The sequence below is a fragment of the Oncorhynchus tshawytscha genome, linkage group LG05, assembly GCF_018296145.1.
Source record: "Oncorhynchus tshawytscha isolate Ot180627B linkage group LG05, Otsh_v2.0, whole genome shotgun sequence".
NCBI classification, from domain to species: Eukaryota; Metazoa; Chordata; class Actinopteri; order Salmoniformes; family Salmonidae; genus Oncorhynchus; species Oncorhynchus tshawytscha.
In genome coordinates, this window is record NC_056433.1 from 60868868 (window position 1) to 60888830 (window position 19963).

General features: G+C 42.8%; 1 protein-coding gene across 3 annotated transcripts in view; it reads left to right on the forward strand.

Annotated features, from left to right (window-relative positions):
• The window catches only part of nlgn1 (neuroligin 1), a 342762-nt gene that overhangs the window by 74216 nt on the left and 248583 nt on the right, over window positions 1–19963 (forward strand). For all 3 annotated transcript variants that reach the window (XM_024421686.2, XM_024421685.2, XM_024421687.2), the window contains exon 2: window positions 9972–10829. In XM_024421686.2, coding sequence (XP_024277454.1) covers window positions 10322–10829 — 508 coding nt within the window. In that variant the 5' untranslated portion in view covers window positions 9972–10321. The remainder of the gene's footprint in view (window positions 1–9971; window positions 10830–19963) is intronic.

Below are 19963 nucleotides of genomic sequence, written 5' to 3' on the forward strand. Positions count from 1 at the left end.
CTTGATATTAATTGACCCATAATTAAGGATATATACCTCACGTTGAGTTGGGAATGTCTTAGCCTTCATTAATTAATGTCAATGGGTATGTTCAGAGACGACTGAGTAGACAATTAAAACACTCAGCTGGTGGCTAAACATTTTATGCTATGAAGAACTGAATGTATTATACAGTAAATCGAGTAGGCAACGTTTGATGGGCAAGTTCAACACTATTGGCTATAGGCACCGGGCACCAGAAAACTGGATAAATGCGGTATTTATGTGCGCTCAATTCATAGCCCACAGACAGGACAAGCTACTCATAGCAGTAAAAGACTGGATTACTTTATTTGGCTTTGGCAAATAGTCGTTATTGATATTATCTACAATATGGATATTTAAGGCATGTTTGATATGGGGGATAAACTCACCAGTTATCATTATATGATCTTCAAGCTATTGGTCATTGACTTACATCGATTGCTATATGCATAAGTGGGCATTTTTCAGATAAGCTCCTATACAGTACGCTCTGGCGTGGTGCTGTTAATTACAGTTTTATTGACATGAACACTGCATGTTGTGTTGTTTTAGACACATTGGATTTTGCTCCCGTAAAAGCTCATAAAATGAGGTAGTAGGTAGGCCTAACCAATCAAATCGTACACAATATTAGAGTCAAGGACACAGTTGAATGTGATTTGAAATAGAGAGCGATATGATTGGTTGCTCTCAAGCATTTCGCTACTCTCGCATTAACATCTGCTAACCATGTGTATGTGACCAATAACATTTGATATTGTAACGCAAGCACAAAAAAAATATCAATTATGTCTGCTGATTTGTGAGAGCAACGAGTAAAATATTAGCTTTTTCCCGTAGCCATTTAAGTTAACATCTTTAACATTGAAAGTAACATTCAAAATTGTTCATATAAATGTTAATTTAAATGGCTAGCTAAATAAAGATATGATTTTGACTCACTCAACTCAACTAGAATGTATGGTAGGAGCCAAATTGATTTGAAACAATGGGATACAATGTTGCTAATGCTTAGGCTACTGTTATTTTTATTTTTTTTTAAATTTATTTATGTTTATTTATATGTTTTAACATCTGTGTCATCAGTAGTTCATACCTCCAATAGTCTCAAACCATTTTGATCTATTGTCAAGCCAGTAGCCTGAAAGGTTAGAGCTTCTTACAATAATCTACCTTCTTTCCTTTAGCCCCTGGCAGTCTCTAACTCAGCTACCCACTCTGTACATGGGAGGGAGCTAGTTCATAAATAATGGAAGTGTTGACTTCTGCGTTCCTGTTGTTTCAGGTGCGTTACTTTAGAATTATATGGCCGATTTAATGAACTCACCCTCAAAATGTTGGTTAGGACATTTTTGGAAAACTTTATTTTTCAGTGCATTATGCACAGTGCCTACCGTTGTGCTAAATCAACAGCCTATAACAAATGACCATTGATGGCATATTCTATTGTTCAGGTACAGAAAGTCAACTCCAGGTCTCATAATGCATTATTCATCTAATTTCCCTTATTTACAAGTATTGCAAAAAAAAGTCTGATTGCCAAATTGTCATTGGAATAATACTCTTTTCATTACAGTATTGGCAGAGAGCCTCCAACTGTCGCATGTCTTTGTACATAACATTCTCTGTCTGGGCATTTATATAGCAAGATGACCTTCACCAGTTTTTCTTTCTATACTACTATTTTAGATTTTTTATTTTATTTTTAAAAGCTAAATATTTTCCCTTTACAGATTGCATGGACAGTATTGGCACATGATCACAGTCAGACAGTGTGGCTTTTAGTTTCAGATAATAATTCCACAAGCTAATAGACATGTGGGAAGCACACCTGCTTTAGCAATGGGATGGAGAATATGGAAGATATCTGCTATCCTTTCCTCCTTAGATGATTGCTGTGGAGTTTTCTGTTACAAGTTCTGACATGGTGTTGTTTAATTTGGGGCCATTTTGGAACTGTCTGAATTTTTTGCAAATTTTCTAGCATGGGCTCCAAATGGCCCCTCTAAAGAAGGCTTTGTGAGTATCCTGTGTCATGGATGGTGTTTGGGATTTGCCATGGTAGGTGGTTTTGCATGTTAACTAGCCATTTGCTGGTTATTTAGCCCTACAGTCTTTCTTCAACTCAAGTGGACTGATGGTCTCCTCTTGTCAACATGAGAGCTGAGCTTAATGGTTATTTGCTGTGTTTTTGGTCAGTTCATTATGTCTGACTGATCTGAGGTGGGAAATGGGTGCAGCGAGAGCATCAGCTCTGACAGGGAGCACAGCAGGCTCTGGGAAATGGGGCATTAATCAGGTCGGAAGTGTGTGTGTGTGTACCCATGGAGGGACGTTGGAGCACCCAACCTAATGAGTGGACAGAGGCACAGAGCTCTGCTGTGGGACCTGACCAACCCTCTGGTCTGATGGCTCAGGTTCTCACCTGAGGGCATCCAGTCCTTTTACACTTCTTTTGTCCATTTCCTGAAGAAAACCAAAACACATAAAGTGAAGCACAGTATGTGCCAGGGACTCAAAGTGCAAGACGAAGCTAAACGGCCTTAATGGACTTTTATCTCTGTGTCCCTGTGAGGAGTGCAGTTTTTGCTTGTTGCTCGCTTCCTCTCATCTGTACTCCACTTCTCACCTATCCACAGCTGCTGGAGTGAAAGGACGTCTCAGCCAATCGATCAGAGTCCTGTAGCTCTAAAGGTGAGAGAGAGCTGGGCCACAGCAGCGCTCTCACACTTTCCAATTCAGTAGGCTCTGTGTTTTCACAAGAACACCTGTCCTTCCACTCAGGGGGGTGGCTTTTAAAGCCAGATCAGAACAAAGTGAAAAAATATTGGATTCATATAGAGAATTAACAACCACAAATGCTCCACTAAAGTTTTGACTCATTTATGTCTCTTAAAGAAAGTTTTGCCCTCTATTTGTGCCCATTAAGAAACCAAACCCAAGTTTGAGTCCCACCAGGGGAAACTAGCTGAGTGTAGGTTCTGTGTTTACTCTCTCCAGCTCACAGGCTTGGCCCTTGAGGGCATCCCAGTCCCTTATGAGCTCTGCAGTAACTAACTGACTAATTATTGCTTTGATGTAAACCAATTTTAGGGGGCCCCCTGGATCCTAGGGGTGGGCTAAAGTGGAGCTGTAAGACCTGTCTGCCCCAGGAGAGCTGGGCTGGGGAGAGCCCGCCACATTTGTATTAGTGGAAAATATTATCTAATAGTGGAGTTGATCATTTTCTAAGTATGATAATGACTTTCCCACGCCTCCTCCTGACCAGGCCTATTCCCTGTGCCCTGAAGTGAGAGAGTGGGAGGTAGTGTTTCTCACTGAGCACAAGGACACTCGGAGAGAAGGCAGGAAGCTTTTCCATTTTTAAAAATTTCACGCCAACCTAGTGCTTCAGCTGTGACCCCTGGCAAGAAGGCATGAAGATGGCAGCCAGGTGAACCAAGTGGAGGGAAAAAAACAGATGCCCTCCCACACAACCAATCCATCCATGCTGCATAAATGTAGTCAAATTATGAAAACATGTTTTCTAAATACAGGCTCTAACAAGGGCTGTGATCAGCTGATCACTGCCTCTCCCACCTCTACTCGCTACCTGTCCCGGTCTTTATCCATTGATTGTGTTATCAATGTGTATTCAACTTGTATTCCCTTTTCTTGCATTGTTTTGTTTGGCAGTCCTTGCTTCATTTTGTTCAGTGTCTTGACACCCACGTGAAATGCAGTTAAATATAAACTTGATTTGAGAGAATTGACCCGATTTGCTAAGTAGAAGCACCAATGAAGCTGTCCAGTTATGATGCTGTTTATCATCTTGGTAAACAGTGTAATATGGGGATGTGAGACCAGAGGAGGAGGCTTTCTTAAGGGGGCTAATTAAGGATAAGGGGGTAAAGTAGGGAGTAGTGTAGGCTATAGTGTGCAGTGTGATGCAGGACTTCACCAGAGCTGCTGCAGACGCTGGGAGTAGAGCAGGCTGAATAATGCGCAGCCACGTCACCCCTGTCGTCATGCACTTCAGTGCTCCGCCACGAGCTGCAGGCGTATGCTGGGCACCATACGCTGTGTGTTTCTCTCTGTGTGTGTGTGCAGTTTGTGTGCAGTGTGTGTGTGCAGTGTGAAGCGCTCACGGCTTGCCATTACAGTTTTAACTTCTCCATGTTCCCAGTACTCCAGAGCACTGAGGGGCCATCAGAGTTGATGTGACATGACAGCACAAGAAAACCTGCTACAGTCAGAGGGACTTAAGCAGTAATTGAGTAAATCATGGAATTTGTTAAGTGTCATTAGCCATAATTAAGATGGTAGTAATGATGAAAAACCAAAATGGTGGATACTACTACTTGTATTAGTGATTCTACTACTACCGCTGCTACCAAATGTAATTGATGATATTATTGGTATCAGCGTTCTATCATTTTTTATTAGTAGCACACATAGTGGTGGTGGTCATTTGTCATATGATCATTATTGTTTCTTAATCGTCATTTCCTAATGGATTTACTATAGATTGTAGATTTCTTCTTATTAATGTATGGATGCTGGATGTATTCATAAGTCTTTATTAATAACCCCAGCCCTGGGATTTCCCCCAGTTTGGAGACAGGCCTCAGTGGAGCTGCTGCAGTCAAGTCTAGTTACTCACTTCCTCACAATGTGACTGACATGTTTTACTGAAGGATGGTGATACAATGGACATTGTCACAAACGGTGCTCAATTTGTTAGGAGCACAGAGGAGGCTTCTGACTCCTGTTCTTAATTCACAGCGACATCTCACTGTCACACCGCAAAATCCCCAAATCACACTCTGGCCATGGTGAACCTGCTGGCTAAGCATCCACTGAAATAGTCATAAGCAGTCGTCTATAAATTCCCCAAAAGCCTTTATTGGAGGTGAAATTAGATCATTAAGGTCAGTGGGAGCTCGCATGGATGTAAACCACACAGTGATGGAAGGTTTAGTCTGTTGACTGACTGCCACCATAACTCTGCTTTGTGCCTCTATGTTCTCTATGCTTTACAGCTTGGGCTCAAATAATAGGCCGTTTGTTTTCCAGAGTACACCTCTATATAATCGGGGACCTTCCAGTGGCTCCTATGGGGAAAAATGTGCTGAACCTCATTAAACGCTGTTCATCTACCATCGTCTCTCAGTCTATGTACTGCGTAGCCATGCCTTTTCTGTGGTATTTTGCCACTCCGTATACCCGTCAGTTTATTAATAGGGTAATAAATGAAGTGGTGATGACGTATTGTGATGCATCAGGTATAGATTGTCTAGAGGTGAACAATGACATATTTTTGACATAACATACAGTCATAACATTGCGTCCCATTTCAAAGCTTCCCATTTCAGCATTGACACTTGGCTGCAGTGTCCCTGAGCAGGTTAGTGATTCGACTCACACTGGGACAAGTTCCTGCACTGGATCTGCACGATGCATGCTTCTCCATGTACTCTGGGAACCAACAACATGGGGAAAAAAATGGAAAAACAGGATTATACATGAGTTACTCCACATGCAAAATAAATGGCAAGGTTGATTTCATAGATCCCCTCTTTTTGCTTGAGCTTATTATGTTGGGGTTCTTAAGCAGGGGATTTTCAAAGGATTTGTTAAATGGATATCTTGGCCACGTGTGAAATTTGTTCTCAACACCTGGAAGGGTTTAATCACACACAGAAAGTATGGAAATTGGAGGCAAAGTGGCAACCATTTTCTGTCCCCATTTAGGGAAAGTGAGGAAAATGGAATGAGAAATAATTTTCTAGAAGGAAAACATGAGCATATAGTACAGAATTGAATTGATTTTCCTTTTGATTCAAATGACATCAGGGTGCCACTATTGTATTGCTGCAGGTATGACGTAGATATTACAGAGTGTTAAGGTAGCTACCGTAGGTTTGTGGCCCAGTGTTGCTGGGAAGTGTACAGTACATTACCACCCCAGAGAGATTTAGCTTTGGGAGAGACCTCAACTCCTCTCACCATAGGCCTGTTTGAGTTAGATTGTCATAAGGATTAAAGGACACAATCTGATCTCATCCTCTGTGCACACACTCATTTACTTCATCTCCCTCACACAGTGCAGCACAACATTGTTACCAAATCCTGCTTTGCTCCAACCAGCCAGCTATCATCCCTCCAGCCAAACCTCGCCCCTCCTGGATTCTGAAAAAAGATTAGAGCCAAAGCCTTGGTTTTTATTTGCTTGTCTGCAGTCTAAATATTTGTCTGGTGTGTCAGAGATGACAAAGGCTTGCGGCGAGGTCCATGTGCAGTTTTTCTTAGCCTCCCCCATTGTAAAAACCTCACAGTAGTTTTATAGCCTCATTAACAATACAGTACACAATCAATGCCAGAGATTTTCATTTCATTCCGCTGTTTATCTGTTTGCCTAATTATTCCAGGGCGCAGACTGCTTGCTATGCATTTGTTTGGATGCATATCATTTGTATGCCTCTGTCAATAGATGCGATTTGTTTTGAAATATGGTTTTGTTGCAAGGGTTGAAGTGAGAGTGGTACCAGTAATGAATGTGTTTGGCTATATACAAAAACTAAGTGATTGCAAATATTACCATTGTGTACACCTAGACATCTCATCTGCTGTGTCTGGGATGGTTTAAAACTATCAGACCACTGCAAAACTCCTCCAACCCAGAGCACTTAATTTACATTTACTATGGGTGATATAAAGCTCTGTTCCAACCCTGTATCCTTGTATATTCACACACACATAAGTGTACTTAGGTCTACAGGAAGACCAATAAGCGGACAGATCTGCTTGACCAACCTAAGTGTTTCTTTCAACTTGCTCACAGCTACAGTGTATTTTTAGAACTGCTGTCTAAAAATGTCCAACCTTAGGGTGTGCTTAATGTCTTGGGGTTGTGGGTTGTTAGGATCACTTCATCTCCCCATGGTGTCAACCTACTTCACCACTGGGCCACTCATTTTAAAGTAACTTACTACATGCAGAGGCATCATGCCCATAGGGGGAGCTTGGAACACTTGACTCCTCAGATTTGTCCTGTTTAAAATATATATAGATACATATTTTGTATACATTTTTGTTGTTGTTTCTCTGTAATACTACTAGCCATCTAGACATTTTCTGAAGTTGGCTTTAGCTAGCCCAGTTATGTTCCCAATCTCCAAATCTCATAACTAGCTACTAAGAAGCCATTTCAGCCTAGCAATCAAGTTAGAGTAGCTAGTTTGTCTAACTATCTTAGCTGGCATGCCTGCTGGCAAGGTTGGTAGACTTTAGAAAAGCAAGCAATAACTAAATGTACTGTACCCAGATTATAGCATTATAGATACCGAGCAGCATATTTCAGTTAGGAAGATACAGAGAGCTCAAGAGGTATGCTTAGATATGCAGAAAAATAGACATGTTTTTTTTTTACAAAGAATTAAGCGTAATGATTATGACTCTAGATTGCAGGAAAAAGCTGTTTCATGTGTTTGAAAAGTGCTAAATTCTTCAACCTAGCCCCCCTCCGGACCACTTCCCCACCATCCTCAGGTACTTTGTGCCCCCTCAGATTTCTGGGGAGAATGACACCCCTGACTACATAGTTACTACACTACATTGTATAGTCTCCATTCCGAATGCTGATGTCTCTACGTTTTGGTCTGAACTTTGAATGATGTTCCTGTTCTGCTGCTGTCTCTGAGTCCGTGACTCTGTGTCACTGACTCTATGTGTGGTGGACCCAGTACAGTAATATTGATGACAGGCATCCCATATTGGGAGGACATAAACCCACTTTGTGTCTCGCTGGGAGATCTGCCTCTGTTTTCATGTCTGGTCTAAATGAATGGCTGATCTGAATCCGCCCGTAACTGATTCCCTTGGAGAGCTAGAGCGAGTCGCTTCTAGTTACAAACTAACCTCCCATTCCTCCTTAATACTTGTTTTCTAAAGACGGGTTGGTTGTTTAGCAACAAAACCGATGTGTGTGCAACTATGGGGCAATACACAAAGGGTTGGCTTAGATCGTGGACAACATGTAAACTATATTTCATCTCCAATGTTTATTGAAAACATAAATACATTTGCACAATGATTTGTTGGTTAGCAAGCTAGCGAATTTTAGACATATTAGCATAGAGGTGTCATCCCAGGTAGCAATGAGGAACTGGCCCAGAAGCAGCCCTCTTCCGGGGGGCCGGAACTGATTGAATCAGCCCGGAATCGGGTGTCGGACTCGGCCTGTAATCAAATTGAGTGACTGCCCAGAATCGGCCCAAGTACATCGGGGCATTTCCAACTACAGGAATTCAGCCACTTTGCCGGCATTTGACCAGAATCCCTCCAGAAGTGGACCGATGCAAATTGAAATAAATTTATACAAAATTACCCAATTTAGTCATTTTAAATATTACTATTATACATTTTATACATACAAATTATACCCATTGACAAAAAAAAAAAATTGTGTCAGAGGGAAATACCATACACTTTGTCAGCGTGCATGCGCTTGGCCCGCCACAGCATGATGGGACAAGGACATCCCAGACAGCCAAACGCTCCCCTAACTCGGGCGATGCTGGATCAATTGTGTCTCGCCTCATGGGTCCCCCGGTCGCGGCCGGCACGCGTCAGCTCGGGTTTCGAACCAGCATCTGTAGCAATGCAGTTTGCACTGCGATGCAGTTTCTTAGACATCCGCGCCACTTGGGAGGCTCCAGCCACAAAGTTTAATGCTTATCAATTGCGTTGCACAAAGTATCAAAATACTAAAATACTACACACGACTCTTAAAAATGTCAATTTAAATGTTCATTTAAATTATCACAGAAACAATGAGAAAATATGGAAAAATAAATTATGTAATGTATAAATCAGCCCGCGTAGTCATCTGCCAGAGAGTATCCCAGAGCCCCATGAAATACATTTGGGACAGATAAATGTCACTGGAATCGGCCCAAGCCCCAAATAATACATTTGGGCCAGATAACTCACACTGGAATCAGCCCGAACTCAATCCCCGCATCGTAGCCATAAGTAATACTGCCGAAGGCAGCACAGACTCGAGCCACATGACTCTCAGCCGACTGTCCCGACTCTCACCCGAATCGGCCCAGATCCTCTGTGCTAGCTGTGATCAGTCAAAACACCTCAAAACAAGACATGGTATTAAGAACAAGATGAAACTAGCTTAAACGAGCCACCTATGATTCCCCACATGGCAGCTTCTTGTCATTGTTGCTAGCTATCTGTCTATCCAGCATCACACAAACTTCTGCCTCATTAAATCATGCGCAACGTTTTCGTGACATCAGCTAACCCGTCTATAGAGGATGATCCAAATATAGCTTTCAAATATTTGTTTTATGTACCGTACTGTATGCAAGGTGGAAAGGATACTCTCCTAAGATTTGGAAGTAGCCAGTTAATGTGCAAGGAGAAGCAAGTCAACATGTCGCATTACCTCAAGGCTCGGTTTGCAACTTTATTATGTTATTCTTCTGAGCATATTTCCCTAATTAACGTCAATCTCCTTGTTGACTAAACATGTTCAAAAGGGTGCTCTAGTCATAAGAATATGGATGCTCTTAGAGAATGTTTGGATCTCTTTTCCCATTTCCATGCTAACACTGTCATAATTGAAGTTTCTCTCTGTCCCCCACTATGTGTCTATGACAGGTGTCATCGCATTGTAAACAAAATAGGATTTCCTTCTCTCTATGAACATGATCTTCTTAATTCTCCCTCCCTGGTCTGGGAGAGGAGGAGGGCTCCCTTAACTAATGCCCAGTCACTCAGTCAGTCTGCTACTTGCACATGATTGATGAGGTGTCACTAGGCAGACTGTGATTCCCCTGTGCTCTGCTTGATGGCAACATAGCCAGAATGTAACAGCCAGTAAAGCCCTGCTCTGTTCATATTTCTTCTCTCCACCTCAGTACTAATTAATTATTTTTTATTTCCTGCAGGATATAGACCCACGCCTCGACTGGGGTTGATTTATCTGTGGAAGACCTGCTGCAAATGGCTGCCCTGCCTGCGTCGCCAGGATGGAAAACAGGACTGTCAATAGGATGCGGCCTGACGAATAGCAGCAAGTGAAGATGTTGCCTCCGCCAGTGTGAAATCAGTGGGGAGTACTTGCCATGCAAAGAGCCTTTGAAAGTTTTGACAGCCGCACGTTTGGGAGGCCTCATACTTTTCCTTTGATTGTAACCCTTTCTGTGGGCAGATCTAAAGTGGATTTTTGCTGCTAGCGCTGCGGTGTGGTGAGCCCTAGTTGGTGTGTGTGTGTATCTACTGGTGTGGCAGAGGGAACATGCCCCTGCAGAGGCATGGCCGTCTGAGGCTGCACCCTGCCTGGAGGGTCATGCAGCCCCGGCTGGGCGTAGGCCTGGGTCTTGGCCTGGACCTCACCTTCCTGCTATGGATACTGAGCCTAGCACAGCAGGCCCTGGTCACGGCCTCTCAGAAACTGGACGAGACGGACCCCGTGGTCACCACCGTCTACGGCAAACTGAGGGGCGTCAAGAAGGAGCTCAACAACGAGATCCTGGGACCCGTCATTCAGTTCCAGGGGGTACCTTATGCCGCACCCCCCACGGGCGAGAGGCGCTTTCAGCCCCCGGAGCCGCCCATCTCGTGGCCAGAGGTCCGTAACGCCACGCAGTTTGGCCCGGTCTGCCCTCAGACCATCGTGGAGGGGCGTCTGCCAGACGTCATGCTGCCTGTGTGGTTCACTAACAACCTGGAGATAGTGTCTTCTTATGTACAGGACCAGAGCGAGGACTGCCTTTTCTTAAACATATATGTTCCCACTGAGGATGGTGAGTTAACAGCAGGACCAACAGGAAAAACAGACCTAAACCAACAACCCCTTTTAAAATATTTTCCTGTGTGTTTTGTACTGACAAGAGTGAGAAAAGCATGACCTCTGCATGTTTACGTGCATGACACTGCTTTTATGTGTGTGAGTATGTATGTGTGTGTGCGCCTCTATGTGTGTGTGTGTGTGTGTGTCTGTGTGTGTGTGTCTATCTATGAGTGTGCGGCTGTTCATCAGTCTCCTGATCCCTTCCTCACGCACATCCTCCTGTTTACCTCAGCACGTCCATTCAGGTGAGACTGGTTCCTCCTTTCCCCTCCTCCTCCTGCTTCTCCTCCTCCTCACTCCTCACTCCTGACTGATAGCAGGTCATCATCTGTCCATTGTGTGTAGGCACAATGAATAGGGCTCATCAAGGAGGAAGCTCATGTAAATAATGATTATTGATTGATTTACTGACTGATTGATTAATGAACTAAGCCAGTAAGAGCAACCCACTGGGCACAGATGTCAAATCAACGCCTATTCCACATTGGTTCAACGTAATTTCATTGAAATGACGTGGAAAAACGTTGATTCAACCGGTGTGTGCCCAGTGGGAACTCTCTTTGCTACCACATTCTCTCCTTCCTCAGCAGTCAGATAGTGGTGTTGCATGCTCCAACTGTCCTTAATGGAGCTCCATGTTATTTTTTAGTCTTCTATTCATTTTACAGTAAAAAGAATATCCAAGGAATGTGCCAGGAAACCGGGCAAGAAAATATGTAGACAAGGAGGTATGTATGCACTGGAATAAATAACAGAGAAAACAGAGAAGGGAGGGCCGGTGGCATGGGGCCCCAGAGAGAGGCGTCTCCCCCCCCCAGTCAGCGATCCACCGAGAGGTGAGGAGAGGAAGTGGGGCCCTCTGATTGGCTGCCAGGTCCCAGGTCAGAGAGTATCCTGTAATTGATGACGTGTGTGAGGAGTTAACTGTGGTGAGACGTCGGCCACTCTTAAATTAGATGGGCGCACGGTGAACTTGCAGAGTCTAATCTCAATTAAAAGGGATGGTATCGCTGTTCCATTGGCTTGCTCTGGCTTTATCGATCATGGCTTCATCAAGATAATGTTCTCTAGGCTCCTTCCCTCCCCACTCCTCCCTCTTTCTTTCTTTCTCTCTCCTTCCTTCTCCCTCTCTTCTGCTGGCTGGCAGAGTGGCAGTGCATTGTGCCTCTCAGGGCCAGTGACAGCGCCCTTGATAAGGTGTGTGGTGTTAATGCAGCCACTCTGGCAGGCAGGAGGCTGGGGGGGCGCTCATTATACATCCTCTCTCTGCACCCTCTCTCCTCTCTGCTGAGCTACACACACCGGGCAGGGCAACCCCTCTCCAACCCTCCTCCCCTCCGAAGATTTGGGTTCTGAAATATCAGGCTCCGACACTGTTATAGCAATGCCAACATATTCCCACATCACCTCAGATATTCCATCCCACTAGCAGTCCTCCAAGTCCCGTAATTAAACATATATACCCAGAGGTAGTCACACATATAGTATTTCGTAGACATATACAGTAGCTCCAATGTACAGTTGAAGTCAGAAGTTTACATACACCTTAGCCAAACACATTTAAACTCAGTTTTTCACAATTCCTGATATTTAATCCTAGTAAAAATTCCATGTCTTAGGTCAGTTAGGATCACCACTTTATTTTAAGAATGTGAAATGTCAGAATAATAGTAGAGAGAGTGATTTATTTCAGCTTTTATTTCTTTCATCACATTCCCAGTGGGTAAGAAGTTTACATACACTCAATTAGTATTTGGTAGCATTGCCTTTAAATTGTTTAACTTGAGTCAAACGTTTCGGGTAGCCTTCCACAAGCTTCACACAATAAGTTGGGTGAATTTTGGCCCATTCCTCCTGACAGAGCTGGTGTAACTGAATCAGGTTTGTAAGCCTCCTTGCTCGCACATGCTTTTTCAGTTCTGCCCACAGATTTTCTACAGGATTGAGGTTAGGGCTTTGTGATGGCCACTCCAATACCTTGACTTTGTTGTCCTTAAGCCATTTTGCCACAACTTTGGAAGTATGCTTGGGGTCATTGTCCATTTGGAAGACCCATTTGGTAGACCCAAGCTTTAACTTCCTGACTGATGTCTTGAGATGTTGCTTCAATATATCCACATAATTGTCCTCCCTCATGATGCCATCTATTTTGTGAAGTGCACCAGTCCCTCCTGCAGCAAAGAACCCCCAAAACACGTGCTTCACGGTTGGGATGGTGTTCTTCGGCTTGCAAGCCTCCCCATTTTTCATCCAAACATAACGATGGTCATTATGGCCAAACAGTTCTATTTTTGTTTCATCAGACCAGAGGACATTTCTCCAAAAAGTACAATCTTTGTCCCCATATGCAGTTGCAAACTGTAGTCTGGCTTTTTATGCCAGTTTTGGAGCAGTGGCTTCTTCCTTGCTGAGCGGCCTTTCAGGTTATGTCGATATAGGACTTGTTTTACCGTGGATATATACAATTTTGTTCCTGTTTCCTCCAGCATCTGCACAAGGTCCTTTGCTGTTGTTCTGGGATTGATTTGCACTTTTCACACCAAAGTACTTTCATCTCTAGGAGACGGAACGCGTCTCCTTCCTGAGCGGTATGACGGCTGCATGGTCCCATGGTGTTTGTACTTGCATACTATTGTTTGTACATATGAACCTGGTACCTTCAGGTATTTGGAAATTGTTCCCAAGGATGAATCAGACTTGTGGAGGTCTACAGATTTTTTGTCTTAGGTCTTGGCTGATTTCTTTTGATTGACCCATGATGTCAAGCAAAGAGGCACTGAGTTTGAAGGTAGGCCTTGAAATACACACACAGGTACACCTCCAATTGACTCAAATGATGTCAATTAGCCTATCAGAAGCTTCTAAAGCCATGACATAATTTTCTGGAATTTTCCAAGTTGTATAAAGGCACAGTCAACTTAGTGTATGTAAACTTCTGATCCACTGGAATTGTGATACAGTGAATTATAAGTGAAATAATATGTCTGTAAACAATTGTTGGAATAATGACTTGTGTCATGCACAAAGTAGATGTCCTAACCGACTTGCCAAAATTATAGTTTGTTAACAAGACGTGTGGAGTGGTTGAAAAACGAGTTTCAATGACTCCAACCTAAGTGTATGTAAACTTCAGACTTCAACTGTATATACCCAATATACCTTTACTAACTAATCATATCGTAACTTGTCCCCTCTCTCCCTGTTCCTCTTTGCTTAATCATATGACCCTCTTTCCTGCCAGTCAGAGACACCATGTTGACCCCCCCCCCCCACTTAACACGGAAATTGGAGTGCCGAGTGCAAGCCAATGAAGTGGCTGATCACACATTTTAATGTTTCTCTGAAATGTTCACTTGATGATGGCAAAACTGCAACAACTATGTTACTGTGTTTTGCTACATTGTCTATTTCCATGTGTTCTTATTGCCTAAAAAAATGACACAGCTTCCTCTAAGTTAGGGATATAATTGATTGATTGCAGTGCTTCATGGGTAAAGCAGTGTGATGAGATGGAATGATGTTTTAGTCACCACAAGCTGCAACACACTGATGTATGTCTAATTCATTTTTTGGCACTGATCACTCAGCATTTTGCCACTGCAATTATCTACTCACTCTATATCTCGGGTCACTGTGGAAGCACACACAATTCAGGCAATGTGTAGAGCTCAAGGACATCAGTAATGCAGTAAAGAGTCATGTTTTGTGCCTCTCTTTTATATGTTTATTAGTAGGCTATTTTTCATCATTTTCATCATACCACATAATAGGATTTCAAATTTACAGATCAGAATGTCTCAGTCACATTGATTGTTTCAGGGGAGAGCTAATTCATCCTCTATATCCTCTGTAATACTGCAGAGATTTTCAGTTAATGTTTGTATTCATTCAATGTTTTGTTCCTCTTTGGGCATATGTAAAAGAGAGGCACATTTGAAGTTGAGTGTTGTGTAATTCAGGTTGAACTGTGATAGTGTGGTACTTCTATTCCACATCCGGGTTTCCCAAACTTTTTCACTCGGGCCCGCCTTCCAGCTTTTAGGAACACCCCCCCGCGCATTCACCACGTCTATTTCTATGGGCACAAGCACTGTGCACTTTTCACACCCCTCTTGTTGGCGGAGAGAATTGTGCAGGTTTAAGCTTATTTCTTGCAAATCTACACATTTCGTCATGGGGTGCAAATAAAATGTTGCCTTTTTAAAGCAAATTTTCTTGCAATTCTCTACATTTTGCCATGTCTAATGTGTATTCATGTGATTTTTGAGTGACTAAAAAATGACAAAATCTATAGGTTAAAAAATCTAAATAAATGACTAACATGACAAGAGGAACTGATGATGCACTACCCAATGTGCGTTCTACTATTACAACTTTCAAGAGTAAGTTTAAATCCGGACTGAGTTCCATGCATTTTTTAAAACACTCCCCATCTAGTAAGATATTAGTTAGGTTTTTCTCCAAATTTGCATCCACATTGAGGGTATTACAGAGCTGATTTAGAATAGATCTGTGTGGTTGGGGAAAGTCGGTGAAGCTTAAATAAAGCTCTTTAATCAATTTGGGGATGGTTTCTATGAGCTGCTGTTCAGTTGTTATAGTAGTTCTGCAGTACTCCAAATAACTGGAACCCAGTGTAGTTAGTGTTATGATGAAGGCTGTTTTACACATAGAGTGATATATAGTTGCCCTTAGCACTCCCACCCCCCCTTTCCATTTATGAGGTCTCGTCCCAGTTTTGTAATGGTTGAAGGGGGCTCCTGGGGGAGGTGCAGGACCTCAGGAATAGATTTTTACAGCTCCAATAAGTTTCCAGCCTTCTCCCTACTGTCTCCCCGGAGAGAAGCTGTCTGTAAAACCTGGGCTAAAGTTTTAGTTTTAAAGGTGTGCTGTAGCTTTCTTTATGTGGGCTGAAGCACTGTGGGTGGGTGGGTGAATGTGTATATGATTTGTATGTTCCATGTGTTTCAGTCTTTCTCTGTAAGAGAGATCAAAAGAGGCAAACCTGTGTGTTTGTGTTTGTGCGGGCAAACGTGGGTGTGCATTTGTAGACTCTTCTGTACACATACAAACGGACTTGTTCTCTATCAGGAAATCAGAGATAAATTGTTCCAGTGGTGACTGTAGTGCTAAGTGTATTCAATTTGAGCAGAAGTGTACAATGGTGGGCTCAGCATTCATAAGAATCAGGCTGTGAGTGAAGTCATTAGAGTTTGGTAGAGTTGGGAAATGCCCTATATGTTATTCATGGTGGATTGGATTCTCTCTGCGGATTGTGCATGCACATACAGTTGTTATAGTAGTTCTGCAGTACTCCAAATAACTGGAACCCAGTGTAGTTAGTGTTATGAAGTATGTGTGAGTCGTGGGACTGCTCTGTAGACTTAACGAGGTGCTTACAGACTTTGTGGCAAATCTAATCTGTTAATTTTCAATTGATCAATGCTGATTCCACTACTGAGAGCCACACTTCAAGTGTATTTTCAATCTGAAAAAGTAATACCTCACCTGGTTTTGATAGCTCCGTGCTCTCACCGTGAGTTTCCATCAAATGAGGTATGAAAATGTTGATTGGGAAAGTCTCCCCTGATCTTTTATGCTGTAGCAGGAAGAATGGTGGCTGAACATTTACTATTGTTGTCATACTAAGATGTTTCTGTGAAGGTACAAATGGGATTCCAAGGTTCCAGTGTTGATAGCTTCAGTTAAATATTAATGACGACTGTATTATGATAAATAAATGAGTATCTTCATTTTTGAATCTTTAATAAATGGCATTAAACTGAAGATAACAGTCCAGGCATTGCACTTATTGTAGAGCTAGTAGTAGGGAAACAATGGAAAACTACAGACCTAATATGGCTTTCTGTGCTGTTCATTTCTAAGAAATTGTATTTTGATGCAGTGTGAAATGCATTGCAAGCTCTCATGCATATTTAAAATATACTGTTGAATCAACATAGATATTGCTGCCGAGAAGTAACAGCTTTTTACCATAGTTTCAATTTCATATTCACAGACATTCTTTATGGGCCTTTCCAAAATGTCCTTATATTATGTAATGCATGAGGCTGCAATGATGGATGACATTCAACAATGACAATGCAATGAGTAGAGAGGGAAATGTTCCCACATTTAGAGTTAGTTTTCTTTCTAACAATCAGTGTCAATACCATGTACTATAGCCCTAGTGTTGATGCACAGACGTACAAGCACTGTACAGTATGCGCATCTTTGCACTTTTACACATGCTAACATGTGTTCTTCGCAGTAGGGTTTGATTCTATCACTTCATTTTTTTGTGGCCTCATGGCCTATTCCTCGGAATTCAGAGCAGGGTTGAATAGAGGCTCTTTAAGAAAACACAGGCCCGGATGTGCAATGCTGCAGTGAAGGAGAAAGAGAAAGCGAGGGATAGAAAGAGGGAGAGAACGAGAGAGAGAGAGAGAGCGCCAGTGGGTGATATAATGTTTGGACCGACTTGGTCGGTGGCAGCTGTGATAAATTCTGAAACGCCAATTCACTGCGGCCCATTTTAAAGGGCCAGGCCACACTTTAGTGCAGAGTTGCTGTGTGCCCCATTTGAACTACAGTGGGAAACTGTTAAACATCATCTTCCTTGACATACAATCCACTAATTGCCCAAGGACATGTTTGCTATGTGTCAGAAGACTGTGAGGTATAACTCAAACAGAATGGTAATGCCAATGGCAACCTGTGATGAAATGTGATGGTACAGGAACCTTGATTTCAGGATGATGCAGTATTGGAAAGTGGCTTGTTTGTTGGTTCTGTGATGAGTAAAACCCCATAGGTTTTTATATTGGCCTTACATCATGGATACCTGGGACCGTATGTATACTCAGGATACCTTGTACTATACCTGTTTTTTCTATTTGCACTGTAGTCCAAAAGTGTCAATATATAGTACATTAACCAATTGCCATTGATAGTTGTACATCAGTTTGAGCGTATTTAATAATTGTCAGGGTGGGCATTTAAATAAGTCCACATCATCGGGCTCATTTCTGGCTACCAACTGCACACCCATTCTTGTGATCAGGGAGTATGAAATTTGGTTTTAGCCGACTGCCAAGTCACTTTAATTATGGTTTATGCTAAATTAGGGAGTGTCGGATGAAACAGATTCCGTGCTGCACTTGGCCCTGTTCCCGGTTGAGCACAGTGCATTTTCTCAGTAAGTGACAACTATTGAACCTGAAGAAGAGGGGGAAGAGAGAGAGAAAGAGAGCAGGTTGGAGTGACAAGCTGTTGCAGATGGCCACCGTGCAGGGGAATCTAAGTAAATGCAGGTTTCACCTTGACTTGATAATGGGAACAAAGCACCTGACCCAGAGTGTTAATCAATGGGTTTAAGTTTACCTCCCAGCTGCTACCTCTTCTACAGTCTGCCTGTTTACTGTAGAAAGGTCATTGGCACATTTTCATTCCCATGTAGAAACTCATTTTTAATACTTTTGGCCCCTGTAACAAATATGTTTAAATGACAGAGGTTAGTCTTGGAATAAGAAGTAATAAACTGTAATTTGCACATACAGTAGTCCATAAATCACTTAGCCAGGAGCCACGTTCTACTGAGGTGCTCCATATCAGAGGGTGTCATTAATAAATGTTTAACCGCAGCAGTTGTCGAGGTGGCTTTCAGATGCATATTAAAGATAAATCCATGAGGATTTGAAACCATTAAGTACCTTCACCCTGTGTTCACTTGTTTTAATGTTTAATTTCAAACAAAAATCAGGAGTGGTCGAGAATGGTACATGTGGGACTTGAATACTTCGGGGACTAAGCCACAAATTACCCAGGTCTCCCATGCTCCCACTTTCCACCAAACATTTCATTACTGGCCTGGAGTTAAAGCCAGTAATTAGTTTCACCAATCCACGGAAGTGTGACTAATTGGAATTTAAGGCTTCTGTCGGTCAAAGGGACAGCAGATAACTTGCTCCCCTGCCCGGCAATCTCTTACACACTCATATACAGTACACACACACACACACACACACACACACTCTCCCTCACAGACACACACACACTCCCTGAAGTATTCAGATACAGTCCACCACAGCAAAATCAATGGTCCTCTTTGTGTCTGCACAAAGGCTGCAATAGACACCTCAGTGCCTCTAATTAGACGAGAGCTGTCAATAACTCATCACTCCTGTCATTAAGCATATTGGCAACCAGGAAATGGGCCGCAGTCAGTTTTTTTTCACTGTTTCAGCGACCTCGCCACACCGTCCGTCTCCCACCGGTGACAGTGCACATTGTCGTTATAGCGGGGGTCATTTAATCACAGAGTTCATAATGTGTGCACGCAGCTAGAAAAGTAACATGTATTCTGGTGGGTGGCCTCTCCACTCATCTTGCAACCAGGCGACGCTCTGGTCTGACAGGTAAAGGCAAAGGTGATGATTAATGGAGGGGTGGAGGAGTACATTAAGTGACGATCAGAAAACAGGCAGACTGGGAGAAATCAGCCTTGAGGTCCGGCCGCGCCGAGCAGGTTCCACAAGCAGTTGAAACTATGAGGAGTTCACCTTGAATATTAATGGCTGGGCAGAGCCATCAATCCCTGTGGCAGCCAGGCAGAGGGAGAGAGGGAGAGAGGTAGGTAGGGGAGCTTCAGTATCAGACCGCTATGGTTATTCTGTGTCAACTGTGCAGCCTGCTTACAGCAGAATTGTATGTGGACATGATAGACAAGTCATAGCAAAATATTTTTCAATCCAACTGCAACTACATTCTAAGAATAAAAGGTGCTATCTAGAACCTAAAAGGGTTCTTTGGCTGTCCCCATAGGATAACCTTTGAAGAACCCTTTTTGGTTCCAGGTAGAACCCTATTGGGTTCCATGTAGAACCCTTTCTGCCTGGAGTTCTGCATGGAATCAAAAATGGTTCTACCTGTAACCAAAAAGGGTTCTCCTATGGGGACAGCCGAAGAAACCGGTTGGAAACCTTTTTTCTAAGTGCGTAGACAAGAAATATCAAGATGTCCTATAAGTCAACTAAAGTAAATCCTGGCCAGACAATTTGTATCTATTTCATTTCATTAGATAGATAT